This window comes from Stegastes partitus, unplaced genomic scaffold (genome assembly GCF_000690725.1).
Source record: "Stegastes partitus isolate 25-593 unplaced genomic scaffold, Stegastes_partitus-1.0.2 Scaffold526, whole genome shotgun sequence".
Lineage (NCBI taxonomy): Eukaryota > Metazoa > Chordata > Actinopteri > Pomacentridae > Stegastes > Stegastes partitus.
This window is the reverse complement of record NW_007578257.1, coordinates 314,627-337,014: the sequence shown is the minus strand read 5'-3', so window position 1 is coordinate 337,014 and position 22,388 is coordinate 314,627. Positions and strand designations below refer to the sequence as shown.

General features: G+C 41.0%; 1 protein-coding gene across 9 annotated transcripts in view; it reads left to right on the top strand.

Annotated features, from left to right (window-relative positions):
• The window catches only part of LOC103361716 (rho GTPase-activating protein 12-like), a 67,328-nt gene extending 45,425 nt beyond the window's left edge, over positions 1-21,903 (top strand). For 2 of the 9 annotated variants that reach the window (XM_008287873.1, XM_008287874.1), the window contains exons 3-18: positions 3,111-3,380; positions 6,064-6,270; positions 6,701-6,781; positions 8,032-8,160; positions 8,919-8,993; positions 9,677-9,738; positions 11,221-11,302; positions 12,819-12,920; positions 13,987-14,085; positions 15,191-15,293; positions 15,574-15,693; positions 16,227-16,325; positions 16,966-17,043; positions 17,884-18,018; positions 19,257-19,362; positions 20,471-21,903. In XM_008287873.1, coding sequence (XP_008286095.1) covers positions 3,111-3,380; positions 6,064-6,270; positions 6,701-6,781; positions 8,032-8,160; positions 8,919-8,993; positions 9,677-9,738; positions 11,221-11,302; positions 12,819-12,920; positions 13,987-14,085; positions 15,191-15,293; positions 15,574-15,693; positions 16,227-16,325; positions 16,966-17,043; positions 17,884-18,018; positions 19,257-19,362; positions 20,471-20,645 — 1,923 coding nt within the window. In that variant the 3' untranslated portion in view covers positions 20,646-21,903. The remainder of the gene's footprint in view (positions 1-3,110; positions 3,381-6,063; positions 6,271-6,700; positions 6,782-8,031; positions 8,161-8,918; positions 8,994-9,676; positions 9,739-11,220; positions 11,303-12,818; positions 12,921-13,986; positions 14,086-15,190; positions 15,294-15,573; positions 15,694-16,226; positions 16,326-16,965; positions 17,044-17,883; positions 18,019-19,256; positions 19,363-20,470) is intronic. The other 7 variants (XM_008287875.1, XM_008287877.1, XM_008287879.1 and 4 more) reach the window with 7 other exon arrangements.
• The last annotated feature ends 485 nt before the right edge of the window (positions 21,904-22,388 follow it).

The window sequence follows — 22,388 nt, the reverse complement described above, 5'->3', positions numbered from 1 at the left end:
GTTTTCATAATAGAGAGATATTGAGGTTGGCTTAATGTAAAAATGAGGCTTGTTTTGAATATAGTGCACGATAATTTTGTTCATATTTAGTTGTATACATGCATATATCAGTTGTGCTTATATTTGAAACGTCCTTAAACCCTTCTGTTTCATCTACAACTTCTACTTTAATTAAATTAGTTTATCAGGTGAAAGCAGAGAAAACTGACAGGAAAACTGATTTCTACTTGAGTAAAGCACAGGTTTGATGTGGACTGAGAAATGGACAGGCGGAGGCTAAATAGTGTTCAAAGTCACACATATGTGGATCCCATGTGACTCTACTCTGTCCTACAGGGTAAAAAAAAACACCTCTTTGTAGGGGTTTCTACAACTTTACTGAAGTGTCATTTCAGAGCAGCCTTGAGAGGAAATGTGGTTTCGTGGCCAACACTGAAGTGGGTTACCACCTCGCTGGCTTCATAACGGTCGATTCTCCACCAGGACTTCCCCCTTTGACAGATCCATGCACTAAATCACATGTTCACTCAACATTTGTGCAGGAAGACCACAGAACGGCATCGCCAGTGTTGCACGCTGTGTTTGATGAAGGACGGCTTCACTCAAAATCAAAATATCAAACGGGAACAATGGCAGTAATCCGTTTGAGGAGAAGTTTTTTTCGAGCCATCTCGATACATGAAGAGGACGACGTGTTTACGAGTTGCTCGCCACCAGAGGTAACAGGCTGTATATTTTTAGTTATTGCACATAACTAAGATTTCCGTTGTGCATTACTTAGCGTTTCTAGTAAAAACTGCCTTTATTAGCACCTTTTTCTTGATGACTCAGTGGTAGAAAGCTTCAGAACGTTTCCTTGTTTTGCAACTTTCTGTCAAGTGTTGCCATCTCAAGCCTTTTTCACAAACACGCAAAGGACATTTCTGTAAATTTGCGACAACATACATCTGCAGTATGTGTATTTTGACACTGTTTTGAACATCACACTTTTCAGGCTTCCTCTAGTTCGCTAAAAATTCAATTGTCCTGAGTACCTCCAGCTGTTTGCTCTGCTCCTGCATATTTCATCCCGATTGATCTCCGCGCAATAAAAACATCACGGAGCCAGTGTTCGGACGCCTCGGGCCGCTGGCATTATTTATGACTCTCTGCCCTGTCGCTCTATTGCCGGGCAGCTTCTTTGTAATGCCGGCATGAAATAATCATGACAAGCAGCCCATTGACTGGATCAGTTGTGCATCTGGGCTTTGAAGGGTTGCTCTGTCATTAGAGGCGGCATGCTGGCTGTACCGCAGCTGTGGAGATGTTCTTGTTTGACTGGGCAGCAACTTATTTTTTTGTTCATTTGTCAATACTTTTGCTGAGCCACAATCAATATTTGAAATCAGGATTACCACCTGCCAGAGTGAGAGCTGCAATAGACTCCTGTAGCAGAATTTGAGGAGCATTTTTGTAGTGTGTTAGTTACTTCTCAGAAGCTTTCCTCTGCCAAAACAACATGAATTGCTTTGTGTTAGAATTAAAGCGGGATCTGAATTCCTTCTCATCTTGATGCAAAAGCTGATGTCATTTGTGGGTGTCTGGGGCAAGGGACAAGACCAGTTATTTGGCGAGCATTTTGATAAACAGGTGTCTGATTTTTCAAGCGAAATGCCAAACACTGGATGTTTCAAGGTTCTCCAGCATGCTCCAGTTGTTTTTCCATGTCTTAAATTTTAGTCAACCGACTGTTCTTGGGGTTTTGTCTTAAGAGTTAATCTTGGTTTATTAATTAAAAAACCTACTGTTGTGCATGACAGCTACATAGTTCAGAATATTGCATTGTAGTTCTGACACTATTTAAAGTCTCTCTCAAGTAATTGATTTAACTTCTAAACTCCGACTTGCTGTAGCTCAAGCACACCAGCTCACCTGCAACTCTGCTCAAACACCATAGAAGTACTCTATGCTGCACAATGACAAATTGTAAATCATGATAATGACACATAAAGTTCCACTCTGCAAGTCTGCACGATTGAGTCCTTATGATTGTTGCATACGAAACTCTGGAAGTCTCAATCTTTGTCGTTGTTTATTTATTTGTTTATTTTTTATTATCGCTACGCAGCAGTTTCATGTGGAAGTGCTTAGCCGTGGTGTTGACTGCTTATTTCCCATATGATGCGTTTTCCAACCTATAAACACCATATTGACATGCTGACATAGTAAAAAAAATGAATTTTGGTTGGGGGGATCTTGTGATGGAGTCATTATTGTTTTATTTTTTTCTGCAGCACTATCAGTTAATCAAACAGGTTTGCCACTTGTCATGAGCATCAAAAAACAAACTGCAGGTTCTGTACATCTTCATGTTTGAATCTGTTTGAATCTATTTAAATGTATAAACTGCTCACGACAGCCAATAGTCACATATAGTAAAAAACTGTAGCTAAAATGTAGTGCTCTGCAATTTGAATAATATTGTCACGCTTCAAAAGAATAATTATTCAATTTGTTGTGCAGAGTAGCGCATCCATATTCACCATGTGCTTCTTTTTTTTTACTGCAGGGATGATTTCCACAGTTCTCTCTGTTTACAGCTGTAGGGACAAACTGCCGTGCCAATATTCAAGATGCATCTCCAGTCAGTTTTACTTCCTCATTTCTACCTGACACGGGTCTCTGCCACTCTGAGTTATATAACTGCAACTTCCTTCCACTCTGAGTTCATTCACTGATCTGCTCCTCTACAGCCGACAGCGGTCACGTCTTTTGTAAATACAGTGTAATTCTGCCACCTTTGACCTTTCAGTCGTTTCCTTTGTGCTCCTGCAGTTGAGTGTGTAAACACTGTAAAGATGAGGCGATTGTCTCCATGTGTAGCTCCGGTGGAACATGACGCTCACAGTGTGGGGGTGAGATGTGTGTTGTGCTGTTTGTACGCTGTTTTAAGATGTTGCAGATGAAAGTGACCACCAGCCTGTGTGTGCAGCTGGTGATTTACACTCCGAAAGCTGTGAATTTCTTACGTCATGAACCGTCACACGCTGCTCGGGAACTTTTATATAACAGACTTAAATCCACTCACATATGACTCACAGTTCCCCCCTCTTTCTTTTTTCCTTCCTCAGACGGTTTCTTCGTCAGGCCAGGGTCGCTCCGAGTCGCCCGTCTACACCAACCTCCAAGAGCTGAAGATCACCCAGACCAACCAGCCTCCCTTTCCCTCCGGCTCCCCCCTCCATGTCCTCGGCGACTGGGAGACCTACAGGGACCAGAACGGCCGACACTTCTACTACAACCGCTCCACCCAGGAGAGGACCTGGAAGCCTCCTCGAACCAGGGACGCCAGCACCGGGAACTCCCGAGGAGACAGCCACAGTGCCGGAGAAAGCTCCGAGGTACAGAACATGTACTGTAAAGCAAACTCAACAACAATTTACATCAATTTTTTTTCAAGAAATTAGCTTTCACAGTCAGTCTTTGGTTGAATCAATGGGTGGCAACTTTTTGTAAAAATAACAAACAGGAGGCTGATTAGCTGCCTGGGTTATCAGCAAGCCTGTCATTAGCAGGAAAAAACAATAAATGTTCACAGTATGAACAAGAAAACTAATTCCAGCATTCACACTTTGAAAAACTGTCCAGCAACCACGCTTCCTCAGAGACAGTTTAAATATAGTGTCACTCAATCACCAGCATTAACCCTTTGAGCCCCAAAACCTGCCAGTGAATATAGAAAGCTATCTTTTAGGGCTGCAAGGTGATGCAGCTGGTAGCACTGTTGCCTCTCAGCAAGAAGGTCGCCAGTTCACATCCCAGTGGGGGCACCAGAATCTTTCTGCGTGGAGTCTCCATGTTCTCCGTGTAGCGTGGGTTCTCTCCGGGTTCTCCGGCTTTCCCCCACACAGTCCAAAAACATGCTGAGGTTAATTGGTGATTGTAAATTGTCCGTAGGTGTGAATGTGAGTGTGCTTGGTTGTCTGTCTCTAAGTGTAGCCCTGTGATAGACTGGCTACCTGTCCAGGTGAACCTGCCTTCACCCTGAGTCAGCTGGGATAGACTCCAGCCCCCCTGCGACCCTTGTGAGGATTAAGCGGTGTATAGATAATGGATGGATGGATGTTATCTTTTAAAAAATCGACAAAATACACCTTTTATCAGAGCCAGACACTGTAAAATGAGAAAGAATCATCAGATTTATGCAGCTTCTCGATGGTCTTCAGACTATTGATCAAGTCTATATTTAAAAATGTCACATTTTTGTTGAAATAGATGCTGTTTGCACCAGATTCTGTAAAAAACCAAAAAACTAAAGAAAATCTTTGACCTCATCTGCAACCAGCTGATGTTTGACAAAAACCTATTTGGCTGAACTGCAGGATGTGTTTTCACCAAACAGGGAGGAAACAAATTAAATATAACGAGTAAAGCATCGATAGTATGCAGAGTAAACACCATTTTTTAGCATTATGGGTAACATTTGGAAAAATGCAATACATGGTGATTCCCTTTTTGTTTTTTTCAAATTCGACTTTCACTTTCTGTTTTTTTATGATTAACTTTGTCACACTGCGCAAAAGACATTTTTTCTGGGCTTTCCATAGAAGTGCTGAACTTTATGTTGCAGTAGAGAAATAAAAAGAGCCTACAGTGAGTAAAAATGTGACAGTAGAAAAAACATGCTCAGAGGGTTAAAAGCAGATACCTTAAAATGTGGAACAAGAAACTGCCCATTTAAGCGGTGGCTGGTTTCAGGTCGCTGCAGGTACAAGAGATGAAAGAGAAGAAGAGAAATTAAATCATTGCATTTCTTGGTAGCCACATTTGCTTTGTTTGTTGAATCGAGTGGATTTAACTCATTTCACTGAAAGCATCGTGACCGTGGACACAGATGTTGTGCAAGAATGTAGGAATTTTAAAAATGTAAAGAAGGGTTGACAGAAGGTTTGGTCCCTTGTCATCTTATATGTGAACACTCTGGTTACTCAGTGCAGAAAGCAGGTTTGACTGTCATTTTTAGTTGTCTGACATAGTCCTCCCCCTTCTTCCCGTCTAGACGTCTGAGGCAAGGTTTGTAATGAACGCTGCTTTCTGAACAGCTCCTCTGACACATTTTATATTTACCTTTACTCTCATTCTAGCCCAGTTATGAGATTTGATTCATTCACTCCTTATTTTTAGCAACGTAAGTTCAAGTTTTTTCCTCTGAAGCTAAAGTAGTGAACAGGTGACGTTTAGCCAAAATCAAGACTTTGCCATTTAAAGCCAAACTGGTTCTCACAAGCATACAATAAAAAGAAACACAGACAAGCATGCTTGTACACAGTCGAGGCATCCTGAATCTGAGACAAATCTTAGAAAGATAACGAACACAGCGTTGCAGTGCTTCATTACGCGCCGTGACTACCTTCTCACTTACAATGCTGTTTGTGCAGGCAGAGTGACGCAACCGCAAAATTGTTCTTTCAGCCTCGACAGATTGTTCTGAGAGATTCGAATTATCAGACAGAATACATCTAGACAAAAATGAAAGTTCTTGTTTTCTTTCTGACATGCGGCTTGATTATACACCAGCAACAGCGTAATTTGTTCTATGAATAAAATTTTAAAAAACACACGCAGGTCTTTGTTATTTGGAAAATGCACTATTTGGAGGGAAATTATTAGTCAGCAGTCAATGACTATTTTTATGATCAGCTCCCACACAAAAACAAACTCTTAGTGACATAACACATTAGCCTGAGTCTTCAGGGAGTCATCTCTGACTGTGAGTCAGCCTCCGTTTCATTAAATGGCTGCACCACACTGCCACCTACAGACCAAACACAGTCACTTCGTCAGTTTTGTGTCACGGAGCCGCCTGCAGATTTACTCCTCACTGTCCACAATCAAGCATTTATTGTCAGCTCTGATGGGTTTTCTGGTTCTCTGTGCTCTAATAAACTGGTGGTGGGGAGCTTGTGGTGATTTATTGGTTTTGGGTGCATGACTGTCTTTTCTCCTTCATGGTGAAAAATGCCCTCTCTCTCTTTCTCTCTCTCTCTCTCTCTCTGTCTGTCTTTCTCTTTACACTAATGGTAGACCACCCCTCTCTCGCTCTCCCCTTCTTTCCTTCCCTTCCTGTCGCTCTCCATTGGTCGACTGCAGCCTCTGTCGTCGGAGGACACCTGCTTCAGCACCTACTCTAGCCAGTCAGACAGCCAGTATGGCTCGCCGCCGCGTGGTTGGTCGGAGGAGATGGATGAGCACGGCCACACGCTGTACGTCAGCGACTATACTAACGAGAAGGTACCGGCTGCACGGGGCTCATCTGCTCTGTCTGTGCTGTGGTGGCTTCTGGGGGAGCAGATTCGGGTCTGATTTATGTCACATTTCTTCTTGGGTGTGCTCAACTTCAATGTTTCCTCCACACTGCAGAGGCAGAGCTGTTTCACAACAACAAAAGAAAGTATAACACCAAAATGTAGGCACACAGTTATTTTCTCAACATGCATAATTAGGTGCTTTTGTAACTTCTTAAAAACTAATTGCATTAATCCCGTTACTGTCAAAACCCACTCAGAGACGTAGAACAGACATGGATTTAAATTTCGAATGTCTGAAACATTCGTGTTTGTTTATTGATCAGTAGATTTAAACACATTTCACACATAAGAGAGAAACTTTAAGAACTCACAGCACAGATTATTCTCCCGTGTCTCTGTCTTTGCACCATCAGTGGTTAAAACACGTTGATGACCAGGGCAGACCTTATTACTACAGTGCAGACGGCTCCAGGTCAGAATGGGAGCTGCCAAAGGTAAGCATGTCTTACAGTTCATCTAAATTCTAAAAATGACTGCTGACTGAACAGCTGAGCACGTTATACATGCAGCTCAAAATGACATGTATGACACAAACGTTTATACGTCCATACTTTAAAATAATTTAATTTGACACTAAAACTCTAAATGTCATCTCTACTGAGATCAAAAGGCTTGCAGCTAATAATTGTTTTAATTTTTGATTCATTTGATAATTATTTTTTCAGTCAATTAGTGAAATGTGAACGAGCGCCCACATGAAGTACTGCACTCACGTTACTTGTTTTTCCGACTGGCAGTCCAAAAACACACACAGGCAACTGACAATAATATAAAACAAGACCAGTAAGAGACAGGTGTACACTACAGGAGCTGAAATCTCTGAATGTCTGACTTTTTGCTTGATATTTTATTAAAATTATGAATTCTCAAAGCTGGTGGCAAAAAATTCTCTGAAGTCAGCTTAGTTTAAAGACACCGTTCAGTAAAGAGCAGATGTTGTTCACGTGTCCACATGGTGTTTTTATTATGCTGAAAAACACATCATAGACAAAATAGATAAATAGATAATGGCATGACTGAACCGTCTCTCCTTGAAACTACAGTTTGCAGGCTTCCAGGGTTTTACACATTACAAACTTAAATAAATTGATGCTGTCAACTTGCAGGGTGGGACCTTCTGTATTATTAGCATTTTCAAAATCATTTTCCAGCTCAGTTACCTAATTTTTCCAAAATTACAACATAGCAACTTGCACTGTGTAGCGTAGAGTAGTTTTACAGTGTTTGAGCAGAGTTGTAGGTGAGCAGGTGTGCTCAAGCTGCACCGAGTAGTGGAGTGGAGAGAGACTTCATAAATTCACACACTAGAGGAAGCAAGGGTGTAAAGATACATCCATGCCATTTTTAAAGCAGGAAATGGTTATTTTATAGAAAAACTATCTGAATATGTAGAGATGAGGTTTTAGGGGTTGAATCAATGACTGGAGGGAGACCACTACAATGAGTCTTTCATGTGATGTGTGCATAGTGGTAATAATGTATGGCATTATTGCAGCACACAAATTTCAGTTAATGACAATTTATCTTTGTTACAGTCCCACTTAGTGTTTATGTAAGATCATTTAAACTTTTGACAGAACAATGCACACATGTTCTGTTATAACAGAATAAATACTCGTCATATTTACGTGAAAAGACCTTAACAGGATGTTGATGTGTTGATTTTCCTGTTCTCTCTTTGCAGTACAACCTCTCCCCTCCTCAGCCGACCGGAGACGCTCCAAAGAGTCGCAGTCTGGACAGGAAACATGTGGCGCCCATCGTCTTGACCAACTGGAGACACAGTGCCTACGTCCAAGACCCCAACGACAAGGTCTGACACCACTCGTCTGCAAACTGTGGTTTAGCTTCACTTTTGAATAACTGACGTCACTGCTAACAAAATATTGTCACGTCTCAAATGCATTTCTTTTACACCTGATTTCAGTTTTACTTGTGTGTGGACTTTAAAAATCTACCATTTAGAGCTAAATGCAGCTGTTATCTGTTGCTCTCCCCCTGGTGGGATGTTTGATGAGTCGAGATTTTCAGTTGGAGAATTGTTGCTTTGCAGCGGCTGTTAAAAACCAGGCGTTTCCGTGCAGGCTCTGCCCGCCCACACCCGTACAAACACCAAGTCAGTAGCCTGTCAGACCAAACAATCAGAGCCTCCTCCTTGAATCCAAACACACAATCAGCATGCATGAACGTAATCAAGCAACAGGTGTATTTTTTTAAATCTCTTTCTTCACTGTCAAACCTGATTTGATTGTTCATGTGAATCATTTCACCAGAAAAACATTCAATCATACACTTGATGAATTTCAGCCACGATGAGTGATGAATCAAAAAAATATACTGATCCCCCCTAAACCTGAAGTCATTAGCAGTTGCATGAGATGTCTGAGAAATAACTGCACCCGTATCTTAATTAACAGGAACTCGACAGACTTTGCAGCATCATGATCTCACTGCTAATTACCATCACACTCTCTCAGCCCTCTTTGTCTTCTTGACCTTGCATCATCTTCTCATTAACCATCTTTTGTTAGTCCATGTTACAGTGTTTTGTTTTTTTTCCCCCCATACTAGGATGCTCCTCAGGGCCTCAAGCCCCCCTCTCCCGACTCTGACTCCTGCCCTTCGTCTCCCAAGCCCCCCGCCTCCGTTAGTACTCACCACTAACCTTCGCCTCCTCGCCTCCTGCAGCGCTTTAACCCAGATTGTAGGCAGCGACACACACGTTGCAGCTCATTGCAGGGTTCCTACACGGGCTTGAAAATAATTAGAGAAGCAACCTTTGGAAAGGATCGTGTCCCAGCGTACGAAAAGAGCCTCGACGTCTCGCAAGAAAACTGTCACAACAAAAATAAAGTTGAAGAACTGCTTGAGCCTGTGTAGGAAAACTGCAGCACCGCAGGGTATCAAAGTGTAGCTTGGCCTTGTTTAAATCACACAGAAGGTTTTTTTTGTTTTTTTATTATTGCCAAAAGAAATACATATATTTTGTGTTCCTGGACGGGCTGCTTATCCAGAAATCACCGTCTGTGTCTGAAGGATGCACACAAAACCTTTAGCCTGAATTATTTTAATCAGTGTTTAATCACTTGCTTTTCTTGAGTGGGTATAATGACACAGTAGTTTTTCCCCAGAGCTGAAAGCTGTTATTGGTCTGGTGGCGGTGGCATTTTGAGGTGGCGGTGGTGTTTTATAAATGCTTCTCGTATGCCAAGATGTGACAGCATCTTTCTCTTGCGTGATCCGGCTGCGGTTGCCAATCACGGTTTGTGTGAGTGATGTGTTTGATGTAAGGTAATGTGCATACTGATGTTCGCTTCTTTCCTCCGCAGCCGTCTGAAAAATGTGGAGTTCTGAATGTGACAAAGATCACTGAACATGGCAAGAAAGTACGGTGAGTCGCGCTGGCTTCTAAAGCCGATGTTATTATTGTCCTCCATCGTCTAGATGTCGAGCTTTTCATGTAATTTGTCCATTTAAGTTTGTTGAAATGTCCCCATTTTGTTTTCAGTTGTGATTATTAAGTTTGTTTTTCTAACAAGTTAAAAGCATTTTCCGTGACATTGAAAGTTGTTTGGAGGAATATTTTTTCAGCGTCGTTCCACTGCTTTGGAAAATGTGTATTTTTGCAGCTTTGGTTGGAATGAGAGTATTTCTCTTCGTGTTGCACTGCTGCCCTGCTAAATAGGACGAGGTGTCACCTGAAAATACAGCTGTCACCTGAGTTTCACGTTTGTGTTTTTTTAATAAGATAAACGAGACTTCTAAAGTCCATCAGTGTTAGATTTTGTCTGTTCAATTCATCGGCCCATTTAATGGATTGAACCCTCTGAACCTCAGAACTCATCACTGGGTTTGAAAAGCATTTTTAGGTACATGCTTTTTTTTTTTTTTTTTTTTAAGAATCAACAAAATTGCACAATTTCTTATAGCAAGATGCAGTAAAAACAAAGAATGAGATTTTCTACTTTCCAGAGGTCTGTGAACATGTCGTGTGTGATGGATGATTCTCTCAAGAAAAAAAAAGGAAGAAAAATTGTATTAAAACTACTCTCATTAAAAAATCCAACTGTTCAACTCCTTTGCACAACTAAACAGCTGTGAGTGACCCGGCTGTGACCATCAGTCTCGTGACAAATACATGCAATAGAGAGGAGACTAAGAGCAAAATAAAGGGCACGATATAAAATAATGTTTAGAAAAACTGTACACATCGGTATCGGCTGAAATTAGTGTTTTTTTCCCATAGATCAGTATCGGTCCGATGAACAAATTTAGCCGATGTGAAAAACTGATGGTTGTCTAACATCAGCGCCTTCATCTCTACATTTGATGTTGCTGCTATTTCAGATATTTTTTACCTAAATAGTCCTGGACTTGAACGTTAAAAATGTTTACATATGTTTTAATGTGTTGTCCTTTTGTTACGTACTAAAGAAGACTATGTGGTCTAATTTGATATGAGCTTCTTTTGAATAGTTTTCACAGTTCTTACTTACACTCATTTTTCAGTGTAAAAAAAAATGTAATATCGACATCGGTAATGTTGGTTATCGGAGATATCAGAAATCCTAATATCAGATATCGGTCAGAAATTTTAGTATCGTGCACCACGACTGCATAGTGTTGAGCAAGTGGTCAACAAGTAGTTGGAAGATACATTCAGCATGATGAAGCATCTTTCTAGACTTGGTGTGAAGAGCAGCGTAAAAACTCTCTAGTATGTAGACGCTGTAAAAATGTACACATGGCCAGGTCAAACTCCCTATCTAGCTTCCCGTTTTTACAGTATTATGCACTGTTGCTGAATAAATACACAATAATTCTTCATGGATTTACTTTTAGTCCTTTTAAGTGTTTACAATATCTGTTGCAGGAAGAACTGGACTTCTTCCTGGACAGTCCTCCAAGGTTCAACGCTGCTGTTTGCCAAAGGACAAGGAGGCGGGACCAGCTGGGTGAGTGACAGGAACCTTCTCCTGCCATCTTTTGACTTCTTCACCCGAGTCAACTCTTCTACAGCTTGTGTAAAAGACTGAGGAGATGAGCCTGATTGTCTCAGTCAGTCGCTGTCAAAATAACTTTCATGATGAGACGAACAGCTGGTTTACATTTTTATGCCAACTTTCTATCACAGTGCAGTTTTCAGGCTGTTTGTCAGGTCACTGAAGGGGATTTGGGCTTGACTTTTCTGTCTTCTGGATGTTTCCTTTTCTTTCCATGTCTTTACCCTTGGCCTCGTCCTCCTATCATCCTTTTCTTCATCCCCCCCTCCTTCATGCAGCCATGCTACCACAGTGACTCCTTCCCTGAATTGCTCCTGTCACTGTTGAGTAATTGGAGGCCGTCGGCTAAGAGACGTCCTGCTGTCTTCTATGGCCGCTCTGGGCTCGACCAGGCCTCCTCTGTATGTGCTTCCTCCTTCCTTATGTGTGCTTCCTGCTCTTCTCCTCTGCATGAAACCTCCCTCCTGCTCTGACGCCAACCCCTCTGTTTGTCATCAGTCACCGACATGACGCAAAGATTAGAGACAACATGTGAAAGTGTTCATTCTGCGGCTTGTAGGGAAGTTGTAGCGTTCCTCAGGTACACACAGTTTTTAGATGCTTCTGTGCAGGCTTATGCAACAAAGAAGGTGAAAGTCCCATATAGTGCACTTTTAATGAGCTCTAGAGGTATACAATATTTGTTTGTGATGATTGATTCTGTCTGGGGGTCACTTTCTTTAATGCATTTGAAGATTAGATTTTACATGCATATGAGTAAGGGTGCAGCACATGTTGTTATGACGCCAGAATCATGACTTTATGACTCCTCGTGGTGTTATCAAATGGATGAGAGTGAAGTAAACAAAAGTTGACTGACCTGTGGTGAAGAAGAAACTCATATGCTGCAGAAGGGATTGTAGACAGCTGAGGAAGGCAAAACAGAGAACTATTCAATTGAATTAGGCTGACACCAACATGCAGTGAATAAATACTTCCTGCTTTCTGCCTTTTTAGAAGTTTTTTTGTCTTCAGTTTCACAGATAATATGATGAAGGGTAGATAATGGTCTTGCAAAGAATCACTGTATGACATTGTTATCATGGGTAACGTGATCATATCGTAAGTTGCTCAGTGATTCCCACCCCTACTTCACCACAACATCATTTACACAGATCAAATGATCATTTATCAGTCATTTATTTACTGTTAAACAACTAACAGACGAGGTGCATCACTGACTATCTGGCCTGCAAACAGCTGAAAATGCGACTTTTTCTTCTTCGTACCTCTTCGACAAATGAAACTAATTTTACAGTTGTGTAGAGAGTTGACTCCAAACTCTGACTCTTAATCTGCAAGTTAGCCTATTTTTAAAAACAATCTCATCCACACAAGCTGTTGCATGGTTGAACAGTCACGAATAAAGACAAACCGTACGCTGTGAGTTGATATGTCGTTCTGTTATTGTTTTGGTTTCCCTGTTCAGTTTGGAGGTGGTCAGTCCAAACCAGAGTTCACTGTGGACCTGAGGGGTGGCTCAGTGGAATGGGCCTCCAAGGACAAGTCCAGCAAGAAGCACGTCATAGAGGTGAGAGAAAACTCTAATTTTACCTTATTTGTAACGGTTAACCGATTATTTGTCATTAATGATTTACTTGGTAAAAAATACAGTATGTCACAAAACCAATGTAGACATTTTCACTTTGGGGTGTTCTCACTTCTGTCGCCAGCTGTTTGGACATTAATGGCTGTGAATTTAGTTATTTTGTAAATGTACAGTTATACAAGCTGTACACTGACTACTTTACATGGTAGCAAAGTGTCATTTCTTCAGTGTTGTCCCATGAAAAGGTATCATAAAATATTTGCAGAAATAACTTCTGTGACATACTCTATATTAAACCAATAAGGCAAGACAAAGCACAGAAAACATTGTACTTGAAATGTAGTGCCTCGTTACTGTTTAATCCCATAGTGACCGTTTTGGCAAGCAGAGAGCATTGTGGGAGTTAGCTGCAACAGAAACCATGACAGAGACTTATGTGAAGCCTAATCAACTGTTCTAATTATTCCTCTTTTTCATCCAATAACACGTCCTTAACCACAACAATAATATCAGCACAAGGTCTAATGATTACAATTCTCAGTTTATTGATCGGTAATAATGCCAATAATCTGTTAACAAAATGAGTCAATGTTTGCACCCATAGACATTTTTAATCTTCTCCTTTTGCCGGGAATCACATTCAAAACTCCTCCATGTTCAGTTTCAGACAAATGAACCTAATTGATGCAACTGTGTACTGTTTCATAAAGGTTGAGTTTTCATTAACTAAAAATGCTAGAGCCTTAAAATCACACAGTCAACATGAACAGAATGACCCATACTTTTTATACCAACTATTAACACAATACATTTTGTCTTGAAACATGAAGATTAAAAGCAAAGCGGGCTGTTTAGAAACACAAGATGAAGGCATTAGAAACCACCAATCCAGCAATTACTCTGAAAATAATGAGTGCTGCGTTCACAAGCACATTTCATGAATACTGAGTGTTAGAACACAATGTTCGTGCGTGAGGTCGTTTTTTTAATTTTTTGTGTGTATGTGGCTGAAAGTCGATAAAAGACGTCGTCTCTCTTGTGACTGCAGCTGAAGACCCGGCAGGGCACAGAGCTGCTGATCCAGTCCGAAAACGACGGCGTCATCAACGACTGGTTCAGAGCGCTGCAGGACACCATCAGCACCCATGTGAGGACCAACACCTTCATTTAATCACAAAACCCTTTATCTGTTTCACCCAAAACCAAGAGCTTAAAACTGCCTGCAATTAGAAGATTTGCTGAGTTTTAAGTGTGAAGAAATATGTCGAGAAAGAGGGTTTTAGATCGTGGTTGATGAGAGGAAGCTGACTGTATCCACGTTACCTTCTGGGGTGTGGGGCATGAACTGAACACCAGCTACTTATTTGAACCACGGGAACAAAACTGAGAAGTTAACAAGTTTGAAACAGTTTAGAAATAGTGTGGAATAGTTTGACATATGCTGAATATAGATATACAGTCGTCCTCAAATGTATTCATACCCTTCCATTAAAGAAAAGGCAAAATTCACAATAGTGAAAAAAGTAATAAAAAAAAAAAAATTGCTAAATTATAATCTAGTAAAATAAGACATTGCTTTTGAGTTGTGGTTGACAAGAATAATTTAAAAAAGCAAACAAAACTTTCCCGGACAGATTAGATGAGCAGTGGGTCAGAACAGGTGCAGAAGTCTGACGGAGAGTTACAGAAAACACTTGACTGCAGTGATTGGCTCAAAATATTAGTTTATGGGTCCCATCATGCTTTTTTGTTTGTTTGTTTGTTTGTTTCTAATATTTCTGTTGAAACACAATTCAAAAGCAATGTCATGATTTTCTTTCTTTTTCTTTTTTTTAAATTTATTATTACTTTTATCAGTCTCAGCTTATCTCAGTGACAGCTGTCTTTTTCCTTCTTTAATGGGAGGGTATGAATACATTGGAGGACGACTGTATAGTTTGTTGTTATGCAGCTCTCCCAATAAATAACTCACAGTAAAACAAGCACATTTGTGAAGAAGCTGAAACAACTTAAGTTGAACTGAAACGGAAACAACATTTGAAAAGCCCCATAAAAAAAGACAATACTTTGAATAATAAGGCTCAAAGTTAACACGTTGTTTGCTTTAAGGTGACCCAACTGGTTTTAAAGGTAATCAAACTGATCAAATTTACTGATTTACTGAGAGGCCAAAGGGCGCAGGTAGAGACTTTTACAGCCCGTCATATCTTATTTCCTGATGGGATTCATTTATTCATGTGTGTGTGTTTTAGGCTTGGGAGTCCGATGAGGCGATTGAAGAGGACATGCCCGAATCACCTGGAGTGGAGAAACACGACAAGGAGAAAGACCACAGAGACTCCAAGAAAGGCAGAGGTGAACACATGAGCTGGAAATGTTAAAAATAAAACAGTAAATAAAAGGTCCAGAGATGTTGCTGATAAATCGTCAAGTATCAAAGATTTACATGCACTATATGAGACTGAAAGTAAAAGCACAAAGTACAACAACAACAACACAAGGAGTGGGTCCTACTTAAACTATAAACAACTCCTTATCAGTTTCATTCCTCCAAAACACGGAGCGGCCGCCATGGCGATCAGCGTGCTGAGACGAGTGGTGGATAACGCCGTCCTTTCTCATTTCTCCTCCGCAGCCATGAAGCCCTCCACCAGCATGGACGCCTCTGACAACAAGAAGACCAGACACAAGCTCAAGAAGTTCCTGACCCGCCGACCGACGCTGCAGGCCGTCAGAGACAAGGGATACATCAAAGGTGCCGGAGGGAGAAGCATAAACTTCTTTTTTTATCTCGATGCTCACTGTTCACTGCAGATGCTCTTTCTTAACTGACGGGAATATACGAGCTCTGATTAATACATTTGTGGTGTGAAATTCTGCTATTTTTTATATGTTTTGACCACATAAAATCTGTATTATTGAGGACTGGCTGCTATTATTCTGTTGTCATATTTTCATTTGCAGCTGGGTGTTTGTATTTGTGTGTAGCAGGGATGTTTTTTAAATCTTTCTTATGCTACACTGAGCATAACAAAATATATCAGTACATATTCCTGCAATAGGCTATTGTGGCTACAAGAATCAGTAAAGTTTTATAACTCTGTGACTTATTATAATAGCCACGCTTTAAACTAAAGTACATGTGAAAAAATGTTTTATAGCTCTAAGGAAACTCAAAACAGGAAGATATTAAATGGTATTGTGACATTCTAAATGAAACACAGGTTATAACAAGCCCAGGACTTTGGACTGGTTTGTAACGGTGCTCTTGTCTGTTTGTGTCTTTAGATCAGGTGTTTGGCTGCAGTCTGTCCAGTTTGTGCCACAGGGAGAGCAGCACGGTGCCCTTCTTTGTCAAGACGTGCATCGACCACGTGGAGAATAATGGTGGGTCATCGTAGCAGTTAAGAGGAAACTATTCTAGTTTCTGTTAAGTTGCCTGTAGCAGCGGTCTCCAACCGTTTTTGCACTACGGACCAAGAAATTTTTCTACAGCCCTGTGATTGTGCACATAACAAAAATATTTTTTTTCTATTCACAAGTTTCACAAACGAAAAAAATGACTTGCTAAATATGTGTTTACTCTTTCCTCTGTCTCAGCATCGAGTCTTTCCCACTTTCCTAAGAAGCTCTCCAGAGACGTTTGTATTGTTTTACATTTCGGCAGCGGTTAGACTGACGGCGTCGTTTAGCCGCCGAGCATGAAAACTGACAGTCACGTGTCAGGTGGAAGTGATGGGAAGACGAGCTAATCATTTTTCAAAATAAAACACCCTGTAGACTGCGCTGGAAATAAAAATAAAACAATAAAACTTGTTTTTCTTTCTGTGCGGCCCGGTACCGGTCCGCGGCCCGGTGGTTGGGGATCGCTGACCTATAGTAAAAGAAGGGTGAGGTTTACTGCCTCCTGATAACACAGCTTGTGTCAGATAAGATGTGGTTGACAGTCACTGCATTGGCAACTCTTTTGCTGCTCAGATTTTTCTAATAATTAGCAGCTGTTGAAACCAGTGTTGAATCCCTGCAGGTCTGTGTGTGGACGGGCTGTACAGAGTGAGCGGAAACCTGGCTGTCATACAGAAACTACGCTTTGCTGTCAATCACGGTGAGTTGCCGCCTTCTCAAACTGCTTTTCTCCATCATTAAATACAGAAACTTGAGGGCCCTCAGTAGAGGGATATAGTTGCCCCTGCCAGCCATGAATTCACTGAACCTCAGTAAACCATTATATTGTCTAACTTACCACAAAATAAGTGTTTTCTTTCACTAATTATGGTTGGCTAGTTGTCCGAAGTGAGGTGGGTACTATCCATGTATGCATTGCATGTTATCTACAATATAATGGCAATCTAAAAATGCTTTGACCTTGAGATGTCACCCAAGGTCAAATGTCATCCCCAGTGGGAAGTCTATATACGGTTTCCAGTGCAATCAATGTGTCTATCTTGCACCGTTCTCAAGTTACAGTTAAGTCAGAACTTATGACCTTGAGTTTGACCTTAACGTATCACCCAAGGTCAAATGTACCATCGCCAGCAGAAAGCCCCAACATGGTGTTTATCTGCACCAAATGCCAGAAATCTAACTTCTACCCTTTTGAAGGTATACAGCATTTTTAAAAAAGGGACCCTTGAACACGAGCAGAGCTGTTTTTGCACTGATTGATCCCAAAATCTAATCCTTCTGAGGCCATTCCTGGCTCACCTGTAAAATATCAGCTTGTTAGAACCTTAGCACTGGAGCTAGCGATGGTTTACAGACGGACACACAGGTGGGAGCGATTACTCTATAGTTACCTGGTCAGGGGCACCTACAACAATAGCAACATAAACAATAATAGAAAAGGCTGGAAACACTGATTTGAATTGCTGGCAGTCTGTTTTTTGTTTTGTGAGACACTAAAAGGGTATATAGATCGCACTAAATGAAGGGTTTGTGTGTCCAGACGAGAAGGTGAACCTGGCAGACGGGAAGTGGGAGGACATCCATGTGACCACTGGAGCTTTAAAGATGTACTTCAGAGAGCTGCCGGAGCCGCTCTTCACCTACGCTCTGTTCCACGACTTTGTCAGCGCCATCAGTACGTGACACAAGCAGCTGCAGCACAATTATGTGGATCTATTCATGCGTTGACTCGCACTGTGACCTGAATATACTCTCTGTGTTATTAGTCATGTTATTAGAAGAATCTCTGTTTGCTTCTCAGACCCTCTGAACACCAAACTGTTTCTGGCTGTTTTTTTCTTGCTGCTGTCATATTTTTATTCACCGTAGACTTTTTTTTTTTTTTTTTACTAGAATATAAAGTCCTGCATCTCTATGAAAACAGCACAACCATGACATGAAGTAAACGGCATTTTTTTCAAAAATTATATGGTTCTAAAACAGAAAATCATTACATTAAATTTCTCTAAGAGTTGAAAAAAAACTGTAAAAATCTGTGCAACATTTTGTGCCACAGATATAATCAATATGAGAAAAGCTCTCTTTTTTTTTTTTTTCCAAACTTCGCACATCATTTCTAGAAAGTGTTTCACCATGTTGGATGTGTCTTCCAACAACGCCGTCCTCTGGATGCCATGTTGTAGCGAATGGTGAATGTATTCTATTGAGCAGGTATATTTAATTTTCAAACTCTCTCCTTGTCTCCTCTCTGCTCTGTGAGCCTTCAATTCACCCGAAAAGTCACAAACTTTTTTGTCACATGACACAGCTGAGTCAGACGTGGCTTCTTAGTTGCACTGAGGATCCCAGAATTTTTGGATTTTTGTCAAATCTGGTGCAAAAAGTTTGTTTTTAGCATTTTTTAAAAAGAAGAATAAAGTGGTTATGATGAAATATCACAGTTTTAAGCTTAGATTTCTTACTTTTTTTTTAGTAGTTAAGCTGCATGTTATAAATGACACATTCATGGTGTGTCCAAAAACTACAAATCTGACCATTTTCTCATTTTTTACAGTGTCTTGCTCTGTTAAATGATGCCATTTTGGCAATTTTTCAAAGATCACCTGCCTTGCAAACCCCCTGGTAGGTTCTGGGGTTCAGAGAGTTAAACAAGAAGTTTCTGCTGCAAAAGTCCAAACCATCAATTTATTGAAACACTTCATAGACCTCAGCTCAAGAAGGATTTTTTTTTGTCCAGGAGTTCGTTTTGAAGGGATTTTTGTTTCAGATTTTGTACGGACTTGGAAGGATGTAGCGTGAGCTGAATGCAGAAAGGTGTGGGTGGCCACCGCTCTCCCATAACTCTACCCAGAAAACCAGTTTAATAATAAGTGACAGTAACTTGATTGATCGATGTTGTCTTTCGTTCTGCAGAGCTGCCCGACTACAAGCACAGAGTTCAGACGATCAAAGATCTGGTGAGACAGCTGCCCAAACCCAACCACGACACCATGCAGGCTCTCTTCAAACACCTCAGGAAGTAAGAAAAACACAACTGTTTGAATTGTTTTCCCCATAAACAAAAGTTAAACCCTAAAGTTGTTAATACTCAAGAACAGGCACCGTCTACACATGAACACAGTTTATATCACATAGAAAGATTCAGCTCTGCAGTGATTAGCAGATGGTTAATTGTTGATTAAACAGGTTTTTTTAGTCAGCAGATTTACCCACCAGGAAATTTTGAAAAATGTCAAACCGCATCCCAAGATCACATCTGCAAATATTCAGAAGTCAGTGACATTCAATTTACACAATTTTGAAGGAGAAAATTAACAAATTCTCACATCTGATGAGGAAACATTATTCAGTGCTAATTAAATTCTAACACCGCAGACACTTCAATGATCTCTGTATAACTTTAGTGACAAATTTAAAGCCACACACTGGAAAACTACATTTTTTTGCTTGTAAATCGTTGGTCCACCAACAAGTCGCTTTTTTTAGCCAACACTGTTGATCTGTTTTTATTGTTAGCGTCTATTGATCAGCCGGTGTCCTCTGGTGTTTGTTTTAGTGTCTGTCTGCAAATGCTTTCCTTTAAAATCACGCTGCAAATTGCACCTGAACAGCCTTTGTTCTGCTATTACCACCAAAACTTACCAGCAGCGTCTAAGTGGAGATCTGCTCTGCAAATGTAAAAACTGATCGGGCTTCTATTTATATTTTTATGACCTTATGCACAGAAACAGGTCATAAAGTGTGTTAGTTAAGCAAATAGTACAAAGGAAATAACTATTTTGTATCCAACAGGCTTTTTTTTAGGGTCTTGATCACCATGTTGCATTTGTTTTGCCAATTTTTGCTGTTCCTTACATAGTCTACTGTAATCTGTAGATGTTGACTTACACATATTTAACAAACCAAATTAAAACCTTCCAAGTTTCCCAGGACTATGCTGCGTCCAAAAGCTGAAGACATAATATAATACAAAAGCAAAAGCTCCTCGTCTTGTTTAGTCTGTGACTCACACAACCACATGCTGCCGATATGCCTCAGCTGGTTCCAGTGAATAGACGGATCCATTTAGAAATCCCTCCCACAAACAGGCTGCTTCCGTTTGGTCTGACTCTCCTTTGTTCCTCCAGAGTGATCGACTACGGCGAGGAGAACCGTATGACCACCCAGAGCGTCGCCATCGTGTTCGGCCCGACGCTGCTGCGGCCTGAAACGGAGACCTGGAACATGGCGGTCCACATGGTCTATCAGAACCAGATAGTGGAGCTTATACTGCTGGAGTATGAGAACATTTTTGGCAGGTAGACGCTAGAGGACGAGCCTTTCTTCCTTTTTCTTTCCCACTCCCATTGCAGAGCTCTTCCTAACGCAGCATGGCCCTGCCAAAAAACCATCCCGGACTAGCTCGGTTTGGCTCGACTCGGTCCGGCCGTCGCTCGGCGCAGCTTCTCTTCATCTCTAACTCAACCTGGCTTCACTGTTATTAACCGGCTTCTCCGACCTCCCGGACCAGCAACCGCGTCTCATGAACCAAAACGTAGAACTAGCGACCAAAAAGTTTTTGCACTTTTCAGTGTCTCATTTTCCTCCTGCAGCTGCATTTGTGCCACTTTACTGCAAAGTCCTTCTGTCCCGACACTGGATTCCTAAAACTGGTAACGCGTGGGCCGAACGAGCCTCGACTACTGCACAGACTGACGGAGACCAAAGGAGCAGCAGAAGTAAAGCCTCAGCGGGCTGAATCGCAGACAAGGCGTCAGTATTGGAGGTTTAAGATGCTACCTGTATGTACCGTACTGTAAATGTCACTGCTTGTATAGTCGCTCCTGTATGAACCACACTGAGGAACCAACAGAAGAAACCAAACTGCTGAACTGTCATTGCCCTCAGCTTGGCTTTAGACGTTTATACACTAAGAGTTGAAGCTAGAACAAGGGGAAGAGGGAAGAACATTTACACTTTCTTTGTATTTCACATGTTTCGTTCTCCCTCTCTGTCTGAATCTCCATTTTCTACCATTTTCTTCCTGAAAAACAGGACTGAGGTCCTCTGAACACATAAGAGGTTGTCACCACTCTGTATTATATCTGCACGCCACCTTCTCAGTTTTAGAACAAATCATCTCGCAGCAGTCAACTTGAAAAACAAACCAACGGTACTGAGCTGTGTCTTTCCTTGACGTAAAGCGTTCGGGCGAAAGGCCTTGGGAACGTCTCCACTGATGAATCTGTACAGTGTTTATGTGTGCGCATGTGAATGGGGGGTGGATGAATTAATGGATGAATGAATTTAATGACAATATATTGTACAAATAGTAAATGTAAGTACGTATGCCTGGAGCGTCAGAGATGCGACACGAGGGAGAAATCACTATTTTGTGATCGTCGTGTAAGACGTGAGGAATAAAGGTATGAAGCAGGGACGTGGAGGTTTACCTGTGACTCAGGTAGATGCTGTTGGCTTTATTGAACTGGAATAAAGACCTCTAATAAGAGATATTCCAAAGCAGATACTCTTTGTTGTTTGTTTTTACACTTGTTCTGTTTTTCAATAATAAATACTATTAAAAAAAAAAATCATTATTTTCATTGAACTTCAGAACTGATTAAGCAGGCGTCACAAATTGTACCACAAAAACTAAAGATGTTCACAATGGTTCTCCAAATATAACTAATAAAGCCCCACTTTGTAGGCTTCAGCCTTGTTTTGGAGGAGACTTGTCGGGTAGCGTTGTGGCGTCTTTGGGAGTTCTCACTGCATTAGATTAATATCAGCATATTATAATCAGATCAGCTGGGATTTTATAGGACATTTTCATATCTTGACATATATTCAGTGGTAGTTTAATGTACTTATATGAGCCTCACTTAAATGGCAAATTTCCTCATCATAGTGGAAACGGTTTCATTGGATCAAACTGGATTGTCTTGCTTTGTGTTCAACTGGGAATAAAACGGAGCTTTAAAACCGAAATCACAAGCTGTGCAGAAAGTTAAAGTCAATGTGTATTAGTAGGAAAAGTTTACTTTCGAGAACCAATTCCAACAA